Source organism: Varanus komodoensis, unplaced genomic scaffold (assembly GCF_004798865.1).
Source record: "Varanus komodoensis strain SLA01 unplaced genomic scaffold, ASM479886v1 scaffold33, whole genome shotgun sequence".
Classification (NCBI taxonomy): Eukaryota; Metazoa; Chordata; class Lepidosauria; order Squamata; family Varanidae; genus Varanus; species Varanus komodoensis.
The window spans coordinates 1503154-1521733 of record NW_025335817.1 but is presented as its reverse complement, the minus strand read 5'-3'; the positions used below and the strand labels follow the sequence as shown (position 1 = coordinate 1521733).

At 46.9% G+C, this 18580-nt stretch overlaps 1 protein-coding gene across 5 annotated transcripts in view; it reads right to left on the bottom strand.

The window, feature by feature from the left end:
* The window catches only part of FAM189A1 (family with sequence similarity 189 member A1), a 157609-nt gene that overhangs the window by 36631 nt on the left and 102398 nt on the right, over window positions 1–18580 (bottom strand). For 4 of the 5 annotated variants that reach the window (XM_044438689.1, XM_044438694.1, XM_044438692.1 and 1 more), the window contains 2 exons: window positions 16271–16381; window positions 3671–3799 (listed from right to left, as the gene is read on the bottom strand). In XM_044438689.1, the coding sequence (XP_044294624.1) occupies window positions 3671–3799; window positions 16271–16369 (228 nt within the window). In that variant the 5' untranslated portion in view covers window positions 16370–16381. Of the gene's footprint in view, window positions 1–3670; window positions 3800–6359; window positions 6485–16270; window positions 16382–18580 lie in introns of those variants that run through there. The other variant, XM_044438693.1, reaches the window with a different exon arrangement.

The window sequence follows — 18580 nt, the reverse complement described above, 5'->3', positions numbered from 1 at the left end:
GTGCAGAGGAACAGCCATGCGTGCCCCAAGAAAGCACTGACTGCCAGTTTTCCAAGCCTGCGTTTAGAGCTGTGGGAGATTCTGTATTACATCTGAATCATCCAGGGCTGGGATGCTGAGGGCCACTCCTTGGAACAAGGCTACAGGCTCTCTCAACATCTGGAGACTTTGGCTCTTTGTTCCGCTGGACATTTTGGATTTTCCCCAGTTTCGTTTGATGCCAGCTACACACTACCTCTCTCCCAACTCAGAGAAGATTAACAGCATTTTACAGTCAACAGCGAAGAAGCTGAAATTGTGAAGCATTTTGCACACCTTGGCTAAATCATCAATTCAAATGCAGGCGTGAAATCAGGAGGAGGAGATGATTTGGAAGGGCAGCAATGAAAGAACTAGAACAAAATTATCCAATACAAGGAAGTTTCCCATCTGACCAAGGGCCAGGCCAGCACAACTGCATTCGTGGCCTCTTTGAACGGGCATGAAAGACTGACAGTGATGAAAGCGGAGAGGAAGACAACCGTGTGTTTGAAACATGGTGCTGGAAGAGAACTTTGCCATCGCCAGTGCTTTTTTTGTCACAGAACACAGCGGAACGGAGTTCCGGCACCCTTTTTTGACAGATTTTCCAAGTTTTAAAAGTAACTTTTGAAAATTTGATGTTTGGTCCACGTGGATTTGAATCGCCCTGTCGAGCGTAGCAGGTCGGCGGCAAAATCATTAAAACGGTGCGTGCGGGCTGCTTGTGTGTCGAGTCCGATGCATGCGTACTTCGTCCACCCTGGTTGTGATGGTGCTGCTCAGCTTGTGGCACTGCTTGGCTTGTGATTGGTTGTGTGGTTGCGCGCCGAGTGATTACTGCGGGCGGTGACCATTATGTTTCGTTACACAACTGATGTGTGTGTGGGGGTGTGTACAGTGATTGACTATGCACAAAAGGTAAATAATTTCATGAGTTCCGGCACCCTTTTTCTTACAAAAAAAGCACTGGCAATCGCCTTGGACCAACAGAAAGATGACGAAGTGGGACCTAGATCAAATCGACCCAGAGCCTTCCCCAGAAGCAAAAATGACAAAACAGAAGCTGCTGTTCTTTGGGAACAACCCGGGAAGGCAAGTATTGCTGGAGGAGGCAATCATGCCAGAGGAAGCATGAAAGAGGAAAAGGAAGCCCAGCTCTGAGAGGGATCGATTCCAGAGAGGAAGTCACAGCCTCGAGTTTATAAGAGCTGAGCAGGGCTGTGAAGGAGAGGGACTTTCGGGGGCTATGCCTTCCTAGGCTCACCGTAGGTCAGAGGTGACTTGATGGAAGGTAAAAGCGAGCAAGAAACACATATACCACCTCCGATGTCACAGGAGCTACGCCTGGGGAAGATGGGCAGGGGAGCCTGCTGCCCTTGGGTCTCCCTGCCTGCAAGTGTCTTGGGGCAGCTGGGCTGCCCACAGTATAGCTGAATCCTGGACTAGCTCTGCCTTTCATTGTCTGTCCTAAGGGTGGCCCACATGGGCCAAAAGAACAAATTCAGTGTCGCAGAGACTTCCTTATCCCTTGACCTGTTCATTCCCTTCTCCTTGATGGAACAACCATTTTTTTCATCACCCCTTGATTAACATTCAATAGGATGATCTGAAACAAGATAATTTTTATTTTTTTGGATGGGGGGCGGGGGGCAAAATACCCCTTGCAGCACTCCACTGGCTCAGCGCGAGCCCAGAGAAGTTTCTGCAGATATTTATAGTGGGAGAATGACTGCAGCTCCGAATTAAACTATTTATGTTACTTAATATGTAGGAAGCTTTGGAGCCACTTCATGATATATAATCTTGATGTGATGCCTTTGCAGTTTCTCTGGGGATCACTTTACTTTTAATAAAACTTATAAACCAGGGGGAAAACACTGCCGTTAATGCTTAACAATGTAAGAGGGTCTCCCAGGAATGGACAAAGTTGACATTTGGGTTTTCCTTTCTTGTGACTCTGGGGAAACAAAGATATGTTTATTGGGTTTTTAAATAAATGCCAGAGCTGCAGGGAAAGCTAATTTCATTTAATGTACTATAATGAGTTCTGTAGCAAGGCTTTGTTGCAACAAGGAGGAAAATAAATGGCACAGCCTTGTGGGAGGTTGCACAGCACCTGTAGTCCACTTTGCACGGAGAAGGTCACTGGTTCCATTCCCAGTATCTCCAGTTTAAAAAGATGGGCTGCCAAGTAAAGAGAACGGAAGGTTCCAGAGAGCTGAAAACAGCAGGTTAGATTGGGCTCCTCAGTAGGGCTGGGGGGAACATTTGGAACCTCGAAACGGTTGTGGGTGCTCTCACAAAATGGCTGCTGAGGAGATGAGACCTGCCCATTTATAACCCAGCTGCCATAGCGGACGTAACAGGTGGCAAAATGTGCATTTCCCAGAGGGCAAATGGATGAGAAAGAAAGCCAACTTGCTCCAGTATCTATGTACAGAGCAGAGGCGAATTCTGGTTCCAAGTCATGAAACCACACTGTGAACCAAAGCAAGCATGGCACTGAAGTACAGAACTTCATCTCGCAACATGTCAGCACCCCAGGAGAAAGTAACTCTTAAAACATCCAAGCATTAAAATAAGAATCAAGTTGCCTTGAATCTACTATGAGCAACAGCACCTTTGTCGTACCGTGCTGTTGCCTCCAAGTTATGGCGACCCATGAAGGAAAGTCCCAGAGTTTTCTTTCCGGGACAGCCCTGCTCAGCTCTTCCAAGTTCAAGGCTGAGCTAGCTTCCTTTGGGGAGTCCATCCAGCTCTCACTTGGCCTCCCATTTCTTCGCCTGCCTCTGACTGCACTTACTGATACAGGATGGCAGTCTTCCCAACCCAGCGCCCTCCCTCCATAGCCATCGGCCACGCTGGCTGAGGATTGTGGGAGTTCTAGTCCAACCCATCTGGGAAGCAGTGCCTGGGCTGCAGCCCTGCATGTGGGCATGCAGCTCCTTCTTTGATGTCGTGCCTGAGGATTTCATGGATTGGGCCCTCATCAGATGTTTAAACACCAAGTCCTCTGAAGGCCAATTAGCGGCAAGATAAGACACTCTATAAATCAATAAAATAAATGCGGAGCTGCCATCAGCAATAGCTTAATGATTCCTCTGACATGCTCTTTGGTCATGGACTTTGCCGTTGGCTTTCATGTAAAATAATCCAGCATTCTCCAAGTTCCTTCTCCTCCCACAGAACATTTTTGCTTTGGGTACAGAAGCATTAATGCCCTTTCACTCGCTGATCCTCTCACATCCGCCTTTACAATAATCTTTAAGAAACACACAAGCTTCTCTTTGTGCAGGTTCCTATTTGGGTTTCCCTGGCAGTGTGTCTTGGATTATTGGTGGAGTTTATGGGTAAACACGGCTACGTACTTGCCAGGGAGTATGCTCACGTTGAGGAGAACTTGACCCAGACTGCAGCGTACCTACACAGAGTTGCATCCTGAGAAGCTACAACTCTTAACTGGACAATCACGTGCCTTACTGGCCAACTCCTTTGCAAAATTGTCTTTCGGACTTGTAATGCTTTCCCTGTAGTTTCTATTTTAGGTTGTATTCTGTCAATTGCTGGACACTGCCCAGAGTGCTTTGGATATCGGGCTGTAGAGAGAACAGTCTTGCATGTGGCATGCATGTCAGGGAAAGAAAGGTACCTTTAGGGTCAGCCTGACCACGTTGCATCCTTGTAGAGGGTTGAGTTTCAGCATTTCACCAAGGCTGCAGCCAGAGGTCTGATGTTGTAGCTCACAGCAGACGCAGACGCTGTCGCTGTCAAATTTGATCTGAGAAAGTAAAAGAGGGAGGGAGGGAGAGAGGGAGGGGTAAAAGGGGAAAGAGGGAGTGAAAACGCATTAGATTTTGCGGATGGGTCAAAGTTTTCACAGCCTTGTTGGGCCCACAAAGCAAAAAAGCGCAACTCATCCAAGATCATGCTGTTAACTGGACAGATAATGTGTAAAGTTCTAAAATAAATTTTTCGAGGCGTGAAGAAGAGCCCTGCTGCTTCAGACCCCGAGGCCTGCCTCTCCAGGGAGATCATGCATCCTTTCTACAGAGAACCATCCTCTGCTTGAAGGGTTTCTTTGGCGGCTGTGCTGTGCATTTCTGATTTAAAGCTCATGAGAAGATGCATGTGTTTGCCCACCAGCAGCATCTGATGGTGGACTGAAGGCCAGTGTATGCACAATCATCCACCAGAGTCTTGTGCACTAAGATGGGATGTAGCACCTTCCTATTTAAATCGTGGTCATTAGACAAATAAATTAGCAAAGGGACGTCTAATGCAAAATCGGTCTTTCCTTCCAGCCTCATTGTGAGTCATGCAATCCCTCTTTGCAGCAAGTTTTGAGCAGCCACCATGGTCTTTTCTTTTGGGGTTGGAGATGGAACCAAATACGGGAGGGACCAGAGAAAAGGTAGATGGACATGGACCAAGTGGACGGACAAGGTGGGCCAAGGTCTACAGGAGAGTTGCCCACAGTCGTCGTCCAGCCCTTGGGCAAAGACTTTGGGCTCCCCACCTCTTGTCTATGTAGTCCAGCAGCTGGTCACCCCGATGCCTCTAGCAGGCCAACAAGCAAGCATCCTTCCTTGGTTCTGCTCCCAGCAACTGGCATTTAATGCCATATTACCCATGTTCCCCAGCAACTGCATTCAGAGCTGTTGTGCCTCGGATACTGGAGGACTTGCTGTATATGGCAGTCTTACTTAGCATAGTTCCATGGAATGAGTGGGACTGCAACACAACAGGACTAACACTCGATCCCTATCAGGACTCGCACCCATTGATAGCTTCCCCCTCTGGAAGCAGAGGAGAAATAAATGCATGCTACCAACACAGTTAAATTTTCACAATCGGCACTACAAGACCACGCAATGGCCGTTCCACCATGGAATGATGCCACAATGGCCATCACTGAGTTGCAACATGAGCGGTGGAAAGCAGTCTGTATATTCAAATCCTCCGCACACAACAAGACTTGAGAATTCTCAGGTGCACAGCAGGATGAATCGCCACAACCTTCCAGGAAACCTCTTGTTAGCCATATTTCTGGGCTAAAATGAACATAAAATGGATCCCACGCCTTAAAACTCCCTAGTTCTAAAACCGGCTTTTGCATTCTAATCTATCATCACGAAGATTTTCACTTAGCATCTGAAAACACACATATGTGTTTCAAGAGAGCAGCCACCGCAAACCCTTTGGAAATATTTAGCCGTTCTTCAGGAACGACTCCTCCCTTCAATCCCTCCCATAAAAATGAATAAACCTGACAGAAATATGTCAAGTGAAGATGAGTGCTTATTTGATTTGTGCATTGAGACCACTGCTCTTGCTAGCATTTATGAACAACAAAATGAGATTTGGCTTATTGGCTTGGCTTGTTTTATTTCCGTACTTCTATTTTAGGAAGCACACAGAAGGGATGAGGCTGGGATGTTTTTATCAGGTTTTTCACTTGGCAGTTTTAAAAAGATGTAATCTGCACACAAGCAGATTGTGGGGGGCACTTTTCATGGCTGGGGAGGTCCAGATGGCAGGGGACAAGTTGATAAGCTGAGAACAGAGCCTAGCTCAAGCCTGGCCCCCACTTGCAGGCAAAGGCCGAGGAGCTTTCCAGGGGCTGCCATCTTTCTGCCCCGCTCCATATGCTGCCCCCCTCATAATTATGCTCCTTGGTGACAGAGTCATTCTAAAGAGAACTGTGGGGAGAAGAGATGGGACAAAGCCACAGTTGGTACAAGATTCCCTCCATCTTGGGGTGCCCTCATGCCCTAATTTACAGACAACGGCCCTCTGTTTGAAGGGCCATCAAAACACACCCTCTGTTTTGCTGGGCTACCCCGTACAAGTCAGGTCAAAGGTAAAGAACCCTAATAAAAAGGTGTAGGAGGGCTTGAAGTTGACCCTGGGCAGTGACCTGTGGAAGCCCACAAAAAAATTGAGACAGCATGTCGAGTCACCTTTGCTAAGCTGGAAAGGTGCGGGCCTCTAGCTGGATGGGTGACCGCGAGTTGGAGCCGAGCAGGGGACTGGAGTCAAGGGGCTTACAGGCTCCTTCCAACTCTCTCCCATTCCATTCCAGTAATAGCAATGGTTCCTACAGCTCTTCCATGCATACAAGTCGGCACATAAACAGGGTACACTGGTCCTCACTGGTCCTGAGTTTCGGGAAGGTGTTCTTCCGCTCCTCTGGAGACACAGAAGCAAGCCTCTACTCCCGTTGGCTTCCCTGCCCAAATTCAGGCCAGAGGCCACAGGCGCACTGACTGTCTGGCGCAATGAGAAAACTGCCATGATCCATGTCCAAGGGAGGGGCCACATCCCGTGAATGCACAAACCTTATTTATCTGCAGCGTTTATGGTCAAGAGATGGCTGCAGCCCCAAACGAACCTCACGGCTGTCTGACAAAACTGGAACGATTCAGCTCTTCCAGATTTCCCCATTTGGATGCCTCCAGATGTGCTGGGAAAAGAAGGAAATTGGGATCTCACTGACCTGGAAGCGACCAGGTTGAGGGAAGCTGCCATGACCTCTGACCTGTCCCAGAAAACCCGGATCACCTTCCCACATTCTACTACCTCTGTGCAAGGATCCAACGTCAAAAGCAAAGGGGCCTGCCCTTCCCATTTAAACCCTGAAGGGATTTGAAGAGGCTGGATATAATTTGGGGACAGTTTTATCTTCTTCAAATCCCCTCTCCCCACAAAAGGAGCCAAACCCCATTTTGTTCAGGTGTGAGCTCTTGCTTGCAAACCCGTCTTTATAATTAGGAAGCGCAGGGGGCGGCTGCTCTGGGGGAAGTGCAGCTTGCCAACGTTGTCGTGACGCTGGCGACAGCTTTCGGTGACGGATGAAAGCCTTCCCAGGAAACCGAAGAGCAGCTAAGCAAATAGATGCACGAATAAATAAGCAAGTGAAACCTCGGCAGACTTTCAAGGCGTTCCTTCGACACGTTCCCTGTTTGCTCACTAACAGCCCAGGGTGCCCTCCAGGCCGTGTACGGATCTGTGGCTACAGGCAGAGAAGAAAGTGATGGCATCCTCAGCTCTATTTTTAGCTCCGGGTCTGGCCGACTGTGGTACGTGGGTCCAGCACGACACCTGACTTGTCCCCCACAAAATCGTTTTGCCTATAAAATCACCCCCCTTTCCTGCAGAGGGGCACCATTAGTTTTAATGAATAAGTATCTGGCAATTATCAACTGAGGGCAGGGGAAGGGGAGAGGGGGTAGAAATAACCAGTCCTACTAAATAAGATGCCTCCCTCTATGCTTTACGTTTTAGGGGCATGCAATTACGTGGAAATGGTAGGATTCCCTGCAGTGAAACAACATAATTTTAGGCTCTGGACTTGGTGGTTTTATGGGGCAAGGGGCTTTAGAGGTGCATGTTATTTCAGTTGTGAAGCACATCTTCCCTTCCCTCCCCTTTCCCCTTTTTCCCCTCCCCTCCTCTCCTCTCCTCTCCTCCCCATATCTTTCCCCTTCCCTTCCCTTCCCTTCCCTTCCCTTCCCTTCCCTTCCCTTCCCAGCCTTTACAACTGCTTTTGCATTCCTGATACATGTTGAAGCAAAACCAAAACCCAGAAACAACCCCCCACAAAAAGCCCAGCTTGCCCCACAAAGAAGAAATGCTCCCAATGTATATAATTTTGCATTTTAGACCCATTGAAATCATAGCAACATCAAGACTGAAGAAACACAACGGAATCTCCTTCTGTTTCCCAGATGCTAAATGGCTTTGAGAACAAAGCAACCTTCGGGGGTGGAAAAGGCCAGTGCTACTTTAAGAATAAAAATAAGAAAACAACTTTGCATGTGCCCCATGGCTGGGCCAGGAGTATAAAAGGTTTTTGACAAATTGGGCATCTTTCACTCCCACAATCCTGGCAGGTTCATAATGCAAGCCGGGCACTCTGTGTGCTGTTCCCCAAGGGTTCCCTGTGGACTGCTGTGCCAGGTCACTGGGCATCCATCAGTTGACCCCAAAAGCCCAACTTGGATCCCGACTGAAACCCATATAATTTGGCTTAATAATTTGGGTTGTGAAGACACATGATTTAGATTGTGGGCCTGCTTTTGGGCCATCTGGGAGGGCAGGAAACTCCTCCAGAATCCAGGAACATCAGACTCACCACTCTGGCAGCGCAAAAAGTGGAATATAAACAGAACCAAGAGACACAGCTGCTTGGGACCCGATCCTTACAATGGCTCGCCAGTCCCAAAAGCTTAACAGTCACCATTCTGCAGAAGAAAGTTCCCGCATCTCCGGCACAAATGGCCATCCAGGCAGCCTCACCGTGGGCAGGCAATTTGTGCAAAAATATGCCTCCTAGACATACGACGAGAATGATTTAGACACAGGAAGCAGAGCACTTCATCAGTTGAACCAAACCCCACCAAAGAAGCTCAGTTCTGCCTCTCCACAGCCAGGAAATTGATTTTACCACTGGAAAACAACAACATTTTGAGGTGCAGATTTTAAGAAGTCATCCTTCATAACTTAAAAGGCATGGCAAACAAAAGAGATGAGAAAGGGAAAGGAAAAAATCTAAGAAAATATTTGGGAAGTTTCTTTCATGTCTTGGATTCTTTGATGACAGCGGGATGGCCAGCAAAGCACAAATGGACTTTGTGGTTTGTAACAGACACATAAAAGCCAAAATGGATGTGAGCGGACCTCCTAACAGGATAGTATTAAACTATTCATATCAAACAACACAGATTCTGAAATGTCCTCTCCACACACACACACACACACACACACTGCAATGATAAAGAGGACAAAACTCTATGGCTACAACTTGAATGTGTCGAAGAAATAGATATTATTCATCACTATTGCCATGTTATCTTGGAAATTGAAAGTCAATTGCTCCAAGAACGACCTTTAATGTGTGGTATCAAAGGAATGAATCATGTCGACTGTCAAAGGGATATTAACTTGCCCAGAATGTCCATCCTTCACAGAATAAAGGGAAAAACATAATTTGAAGATTAAGTCACACAGTAAACTAAAACTCATTTGCAAATTAATTTGGCTGGGCTCATCTTCTCCCACTGAGCTGCTCATAAATCAGAGATGGTGGGGAGAGAGAGAGAGATGGAAATAATTTCAGACAAAAATTTAGATGAGACGAGGAACACAAAAAGACTCATAAATAATACGAGCCTAATATTCCCCCAAACCCTGATTTTTGCACGCAGCAGCTATGGAAAAGTTCTCAAGTATCAAAGGGGTGAGGTGAACTGTGAGCTGAGGGCAGGAGAGACAAAGCAAAAGAGGACAGCATTTATTCCAACCACGTGCCATTCAACAGATCCTCCGGTTTATAATATTGGGTTAGGGGCTCCGAAAAGACCAGTGGCAGTTTGATACACTGAGCCATCCAGAGGTGTGTGCCCGCTCTACATACTTTCTCTGTTTGTGTCTCTGATTTCCGAAATGTGCAGACGCAGCCTTCAGAGATGCCGAAGAAATATATTCTGAATCTTCCTCCCAGCAGATAAATGCTAGGCTTTTCTTCACAGACAGGCAAAGATCACAGCCTTCCCCATGCCTTTCCCCTGTCAGTCATGTACCCCGAAACCTTTAGTGAGAGCATAATTGTGTGCACAGTGAGACGGCTCGTGGTGACGCAGCTGAGTTTTATCTCCTACCAGCATATGGACCTCCGAACTCTCTTCTTTTGTTGCGTATTTATGCTGAGACTGAATTTGTATGTGTGTATGGAGATGCTGTTTATATAAATACCCAACTCTAATGCAACATTCCCACCTCGTACCCGTTTTAATGAAAATGGCCTTTATCTATGCTAATTCCTTGATGTTTTTTAATGTGACAATCTTGAGATGGGTTCCGGAGCAGGATAGGATGGCTCGTTTCTCCCTGCATCTTTGCTGTACAAGCTTCACAGAAGCATTTCTCTTTCTCTGTCCTTATTTAACTCCCAAAGAACTAAAGCAAGTTCAGCCGAAAACTCTCCAGGGTGTATTTAATAAAAAGGTAATAGTTCACTGTTGTTGTTCTTGTCGTTACTCTTTTTATTATAATATGATTCTCTACTACCAGCTGCGTGTTGGCCTTTTGCAAAGGACACGAGGACAGGTCAGTACCCTTGGGACGCTGCTCTTCAAAACAAGAGGAGATGAGACACAAGGAAAGGAACGGAACAGACCGGAACGGGGAGGGTGCAAGTCCAGAGGGAGAAAACGTGCAATTGTTTCAGCTACAGGTGATGAGTTATAGGTACAACAACAGGGAAGAAAGTTTGGGGTCCGCAGCGTTGTGAAGGCTTTGAAGGGTGTTTTGAAGGATGTCAGAGAGCTAAGACCACACCAGTCTTCAGTTCTAAGCAGAGGCCAGCAAAGGAAAATCAGGAAAACTTAGGGCAGTGTTGCGGGAGAGCTTATGGCCATGGACAGTGGTGAACCTGGTGGAGGAGAGATCAGGCTCTTGGGGATATAAGAGCGGAGGGATGGAGAAGCAGAGCCGCAGAATGGTTTTGAAGGTAAGGACATGGCAACCACATGGGATTTCACTGTTCTGAGGAGGTAAAGAGAGGGCACTGACCTTTTTTTTGGGAAAAATGTACTAGTATGCTCTCAACCTTGCATGGGTGCTTCGGACTGATCTTGCCAGAGCTTGCAAGGAGAAAAATGACTACTTATTTATAGCTTGCCATTCAGCGCTCATGAAAACAGGTATTAACAAGCCACAGAGCCCATTTAAGTGGGGTTTCTAGTTGTTATGTTTGCAGAAATCACACCTGTGAGCTGAAGCGCCAACACGAAGAAAATATTCTTTAATAAGGCAGCTCAAGTGCTGTCTTTCTTAGAATCACTCTGCAAAGCCAATAAGAAATATATATCATTAGCAGCACAGAGGATCCTGTTGAACTGGCAGGCAGGAATAAACCATCACCGTTTGTTCCACAAGATTGACTGACACGGCGTGGCAGCAGTTTGATTGTCAAGACATGCAAAAGATGTTCTGCAGATGTGGGAAAGCGACTTGACGGCACTTTATGAAATCACGAGGGGTGTGAAGGGAGAAAGGTTTTCGCCCTTCTCCAGAATGCTCATTTCCCCAGTGGCTTAAAACTAATATATTGCATTCTGTGGTAGCCTGCATATGTTGAAACCGGTACCTGCAAATTGGTGTGGAATGGATGAAGAACTGTTTAAAATCCATCAAAAGCTTGGCAGGATAAAACTGCCTCGGACGTCCACTTAAAACACATTAAAGGCAGAGACTTTGGGAAAGTTGTGACCACTGGAAAAAAAACCCAGTCCTGTGTGGGGATTCAAATGAGTTTGGATTTCTGTGAATCCAAGTTGCAAATTCTATAGCAAATTAGCTTGCTCGGGTTTATGGAATAATTTTTGTAGAATTCTAGAATTGTTAAGGCTTTTTCCCAGAATTCTACACAAATTTAGCCACTGAAAAATATAAAAACACAGGACAAAACATAACACTGGAAATGTACTTTGGTGGGGGAATCTGCACACTTTTGGAAATATGCTTTAGGGAGCAGAGAAAAATGTGATATTCCATCAGGTGACAGAATAAAAACTGAAAACCATGAAAGACAAACCACGGAATGTGAGCAGAACAGATTCACTGCAACCCTTAGCTGATGACTAATTCTGATGGGCAGATTGGTCTGGGAAGAGGCGTCCTTTAGCTATCCTTGCCTTAAGACACGTAAATCTGTATCGGAAATAGCACTATAATTTACTTCTGCCATACAGTGTGGTGGCCACAAACCTGGACATCTTCTTTTAAAGGACTGGGGCTTTTCAAAGGCTGGGTGATTGGCGGCTGTTGATTAAAACAGAGCATTTGGGAATAGCTGCAGTAAATGGAAACGGCTCTGCTGGGGTTAATTGCAGATAATTTTCATTGGCATGGCAATAGCAAGAGAAAGGTTAATTACCTGTGCTGGGCAAGCTGGATGTTTCCCCTGCCCACAGAGCGAGTCAGAAGGGGCCTCCCAGGCCATCTAGTCTGACCTCCGGCACCAGCCGGCTCCGCTCATGACATGCCCACCATGTGCATGTCCAGCTTATCCTTGAACACTCGCACCAATGGGGCCTCAACGACCCCTCGTGGGAGCCCATTCCACACCCTCAGGGTCCTCATTGTCAGGAAGTCCTTCCTGGCACCTAAACGGAGCCTTGGCTCCCTGAGCTTTGCTCCGTTGGAGCGCGTCCTGCCTTCCTCTGCAGGGGAGAACAGGTCTCTTCCCACCTCCGTGTGACACCCCCTCACACACCTGCTTGTCGCCAACAGATCCCCTCGGAGTCTCCTCTTATCCCCAGCCATTTTCTCCAAGAGGGCCCCTGCAATCAAAAGCAGCCCCCACCAGGAGAAGACCAACTGTGGAGAAGCAGTGAAGGACTCAGCTCTCCTCTCCCACCCAAACTGCTTCCCAAAGGCTCTCTCCACCCACCTCTGCAAATCTGTAGAATCTGGCACGGCCCATCAGGGTGATGATGCCCAGGAGGTGGTGCCTCCAATTCCCAGTAGCCAAGCTCCAGTGCCGTTCCATTCAAGTAAGCTATGTTGTTTGGGAAGCCCTTCCCAAGCTTGGGAGAACTGCAGGGCCCATGATCCTCAGCTAGCGTGCCACTAGCCAGGATGGAAAGTGTCATCCAACACATATGGAAGGTCTCAACTGGGAAAGGCTGCTGTCATACAGCCCAAACCATGGCCCTGGGATATCCAGATATGCAAGCCCAAGGTCTCTGGGCCCCCTGATCAATGAGAGTCCACCACGCATCCTTCTTTGCAAATTTGGATCCTTCCACCGTTCTTTAAGCAGGTCATTTTTTTCTTGAGCAAAATTCTATTTCGGTGTTTAAGCAGAGAATGAAATGGCGTTGCATTTACAAGCACTGCCCATCTGCCCGGTTAATTAACAAGGAGGCAGGGTTGACAGAAAGAAAAGATGCAGGGAGAGAAATATACCTGCTTCCAACACCAAATTGTGTGGCATACAGAGAGCACCAATATCTCGCACCTTGACAGAGGCAGGTGTCTCGGTCTGAAAAGGACCTCCGGTGTGATTCAACATACGAACACGAAGATCGGCAAGAGCAGAATGACCATGACTTGGAAGCCTCTGGAAACTGTGCGACTCTTTCTGGCCTGTACCAGAAGAGCTGCAGAAGAGTTCGTCTCATACAGCATTTTGACCCTGCTGCAGCCAACGAAATGCTCCCGTGGAAAGGGCACAAGCAAAACACGAGTGTCGCCACAGGCCCGGCCCATGCTCCCCAACAACTGCCTCCAACACTGGGAGCGCCTGGCTCTCTCGCCACTGGTCGCCCGCCTTCCAGGAATTCGCCCAGTTCCCTTGCAAAGCCACCCAGGTTGGGGGCCGCCTTGTGGAAGTGCATCCCATGCTTCATTCCCTGCATCCTAAATATCCACCCAGCAGCTTTGTGGCTGCTGGCATCCTGGCCCCCTGGCGTTCTGGCCCCGTGGAAGGGGGGGGGGGACCAATGCCTTTGTGCACCTCCATTATGCCTGCCTGCCCTTGCCCTTTCTCTAGGCAAAGCAATCCCGGACGGGGCATCCTTTTCTCACAGAGACTTCTGCCAGTGTCCTGGATCCTTCGATTTGCCCTTCGCTGCCCTTTTTGCAACTCTACAATGCCCTTTCATAGGTGTGGCAACACACTGTGCGGTCCACATTGTACAAAGAGTGCAGAATCATTTGAAGTTTTGTTTTCAATTCCATCCCTAAATACGCCCGACGTGGAAGCTGTCTTTTTTCACAGTAGCTGGGCAGCGGGTTGACATTTTCATCAAGATGCCTACTCCAAAATATCTTAGTTGGTCAGTCACCGCCAGCTGAGATCCCATCGGAGTAAAAGTTAACTCGGGGTTGTTTTGCTCCCAGACATACCACTTCCTTACATTGAACTACATTTGCAATTTTGGTGCCCATTTGCCCAGTTGGAAGAGATCCTTTTGCACTCTTCATAATCTCTTTTTGTTTGAAGCACCTAGAATCTCGTCCTTTCCCAGCTGCATGCCCCAAAGTGGTGCATTCTAAGAGCAGCAGAAATAAAATGAAATATTTCTGAACGTCTCACTGACTCACTCATTTGGAATGTGCCACCTTTATTGTATTCATTTATTTTCAAATTTATATGCTGCTCAGAACCCTGGCAGGACTCTCTAAGTGGCTAACAATATTTGTCACCTTTGCTTGATTTTAGCTGGCTACTTTGACATTTTTACAAATTTTTCTGAAGCATTGGGGATCAAGCAAGCTTTAAATTATCACCTTTGCAAAGTTGCATATAAGTACGGAGAGGGGAACATTTCCCTTTATATCTTGGATCCAGTTTTAAAGGGAGGCACGCACAGAGCTGTGCACAAATTGCCTGATTGAAATATGAAATGTGGAGAGGCATATTATGCTGAGCTTCTGTCTCCAGTTTCAGATTAATGCCAGATGCATTCACGCCATTGGAAGGTCCTAAAAGATGGAGCCTGATTGCCATTAATGAATGACATGCATCTAACTGAGCCTCATAAAGTCCCCTTCTTGGCCAGCCACTGCTCTGCAGGAGAACAAATATCTAACTTGCCACAAAGGAAAACAGACCAGTGGAAGAGAGAAGTGCTATAAGAGAGTCAACATTTAATTAAAAGTATAAATAGGGAAAAAGAGTAAGGTATAACCAGATTTCACAGCACAAATGGACTAACATTTCCTAGGGCTTAATAATCCTAATTTCTCTTTTGTGACTACAAGAAGGTATTAATTATATTTAGAGTTGCCATATTTAAGCCTGAATCAATAAAACTATCCTCCAAAAGTAATTTTTACCACTTTGGGATGAGAAAAGAACCCCTAACACAATCAGCTTGATTTATGTTGCAATTTCCCCAGCGTTTCTTCTCCTCAAATTTTCCCCTGTTGAACTGCATTTCCGATGCTATCATCTTACCGATTTATACACCTCATTAAATTTAAAGACCAAGAAGACCCCTGATTAAACTGTAATCATGTTTGTTACATCTTTTAAAGCTTTTGCATGTTTTCACCCATGACTGAGGAACTCATTTGCCATGGGAATGATAAAGAGTTCACTTCCTCACCATTCCCTTTCCAATTAAACAAAGGTTCCATTTCAAAGTTGGGCAATAAACTCATCTGAACTCCCCAAAGCCTGCAGCCTTGGCACTGGAGGGCTATTCACATCAAAATGTGAAATTTAGCTTGCAGCTACACTTGATGCCCTTGCCGCCAGGGAAGTTGCTGAAATTTGTAATAGCTTGGCCCGGAAAATGAACTTCGATACTTGTACTTACTGGCCAGGTTGGCACAGCACAAGAAATCCTGGTAATTTTTTACCCCTGTTGGTCTATCATGAACCCAGTCATCAGAACCCAGCATTTCAGCACGGTACGCTGGGCTTCCTGAAACCCTGGAGGGATGCCATGGCCTGTTGCAAGGTTCCCATGCTTCACCATGGCTTCTTGTGATGTCTGGACCTGGGAATTGCAGTTTATCTTTGATGGTGAAGAACAGCTATAGAGTCCCATGAAAGGACAGCCATACGGATGGCTGATCTCAACTACCCACATTTCCCTAGCAACACATGCATCATCACGTGCTCTGCTCCTATTGGCTGAGTAATGGCACACACACACAGGCTTCCCTAGGAAGCCCCCAGGGTACTCGCAATTAATGCATAAGGGCATAATGAGGAACAAGAGGAATTCTTCTCCTTGGGAATCCACCAAGAGAGTGAACATTCAACTGCCTCATTCTGCAGAGATCGTGCTAGAACCACATGGCTGGAAGGTACTTAGAATCATAGAACAGTAGGGTTGGAAGGGGCCATGCAGGCCATTGAGTTCAACCCCCTGCAGTTGCAGGACACCACATTACACCATCCCATTCGGATTACTTATTTCTGCCAACTGTATTAACCGTTCTAAAATGGTGCAAATCACAGTCTACCTTAGAGACAGAACTCCACAAAACCCTGATCTTTAGATCACAAGTATGCAAGAGATCCTTTAAGTTCTGATGAATCCAATTCCCCTTTTTGGTCAACCCAAGGCATAAGCCTAAACCCTTAAGAAAAGGGTTTGGAAATAAATATTAAAAACAGCCTTTAAGATTGGAATTCTGCATTGATTCTTGGAGTTCCTCTTTTTGGTCATATCTGTTTAAAATTGAACTGATGATGATTTTAAAGCATGTATGTTGCGGTACTCACCAGCTGACACCCTTCCAAGGAGTTCACCAGCTGAGCATTCTGACAGGAGAGAATGGAACCGGCCAAGTTCAGCATCACGCAGACGGCTGACAGCAGCATGAAAAACGTTATCTGCAAAACAGAAGCAGAACACAACCTGTTGAGCACACCCCACAAGACCCAGCAAAGGCTGAGGAGAAGTCACTCGCCACACTGGACTCTGGTCTTGATTCTGCTTCTGTATCCAGGGCTATTTGTCTACCTTAGCTTTCGACAATATTATAGCCAACGGAGTCTAATACAGCATTCCCCAACTTGGCATCCTCCAGACACATGAGACTTGCATCTCCCAAATAGCCCAGTGGGCAAGGTCATCTAGAGGGGACCATTTGGGGTGGGGTCTAACACAGCTGGAAGGCACAAGCTTGGGAAAAGCTATTTTACAGAACACTATGCCATCATTGTCTTCTTTCTCAGCACTGGAAGAAAAAAAGAGGGGTGTGTGTGTGTGTGTGTGTGTGTGTGTGTGTGTGAGAGAGAGAGAGAGAGAGAGAGAGAGAGAGAGAGAGAGAGAAATGTTGCCAGATAGTGTGTTAAACAGGAATTTAAGCTTCTCTGTGCAGATACAGAGGAAACAAAGTCTCTTGCTTCATTACTCACTTTGTTTACCAATTCTAGGCTTGACCCGGAGCCCTTGACTCGCACAGGGTCCCATGCTTGATTAACTGTGAGTCTAAGCCAAAGCTTAACTCTAATTGTAACATGAAGCTCAAATCGCGCTCCATGTAGATCTTAGACTTGCCAGCTCATTCTGTCTCCCAAATCTAGGCTCATGCTTTCAGGCGGCAAGCCACAAAATGGCCTTGCAGGCCTGCCACTTTGTCTGTCCAATCTAGGTTAATTCCAGGCCTCTGGGGAAGCAGACAAAGCCAAGCTTTCATAAGCCTAGCCCTAACCTGAAGCAGTTCCCAAACTTGGACACATCGCATCATCCCTGTGCATTCCAACAACATGTACAAGGGCAGCACTTGGGGTATTCTTGTTGATCGTTCACCTTTTCTTTCCAACCGAGCCTATTTCCAGGATTCTGGAAATGCAGGCAAACACAGGTTTCACTAACACTAACCCTAACTTGAACCAAACCCTAACCCGAATCTGAATCCCACCGGATTCAGATAGCACACCTAAAGAATTATTCCGGCTGTCCTTGTGGACTGCTCACTCCTTCTGCCTGGCTGAGGCTTTTTCCAGGCCTCTGTGTCTGCCCAGGGACCCGGGTTTTACTAATCCTAGGCATAACACGGGGCTTACCCTGAACTGCAATCCTGCAGACAGAATCTGTGTAGATTACACTGAACACAGAGGCATCACTGAGTGTGTTCTTGCTGACTGGTCGCTGGGTCTGCCCCTTCCAGGCTTGTCGCAAGTCTCCTGGAAATTCACAAGGACCTGGATTTTATCAACTCAAACCCTAATCTGAAAAATGCCTTTCTCCTCTCTTTTCACTGCTCAGTGACTTTTCCTGCCACTGCCCTGAAACAGGTGACGGACAGTGGCCAGCAGTTGGCTCACTGAAGCCGGGAAAGAAAAGAAGCCACACCGTGTGACAAATGACTGCCCATTATGGCAAGCGCCTCGTGTGCTTTTGAGCACCGGAACAGACATTTCTTCTAGCGTGTGGCCTTGAAAATCCGGCTTTCCAGTAAGCCAAATGGAAAGTTTCCAGCAAGAATGAGCAGCTGTGATCAATTCGTAGCCTTTCCTGCATTATGGGGAAGCTTACGTGAAGATGTATAGTCTTAGCATCCTACTTAGGACACAAGGGATGCCAGCGGCTAATGTCCTCTCCATTTCAGTGCCAACTGCAGTTTTGGTGCCAGGCAATAAATGGTCCCATGGGGGTAGCCATAAGATGTGAGGGCAAATTCGTGCACAGGCACCTGCTTAATTTTATGCATTTATGTATTGGCTATATGCCCATTTGTGTACTTTTATAAAAGGAGGAAGGATGCGGGGGGAGAGGGGAGTGAAAGGGAGAGATCTGCTTGACACAGAGCAAGGAGTCAAATTATCCCTTCGTTTTGTCAGTGAGAAGATGAAAGATGCAGCGCCTTTGTCTAAAGCTACACAACACTGGGAGTGGAACACTCCATCTCCACAACATTTCTGCTAACAGAAAAATATTTACAAAACTGGCAGCGTCGCCAGACTGCTCCCGACGTGTCTTCTGGTGACAGCAGGACAAATGCTGCCACTCTGGCACTGGATCTTGCAAAGGTTCCCTTCCCGTAGGGAATAGCCTTGCTACTCGCGGGGCGCGGATTCTTCCAT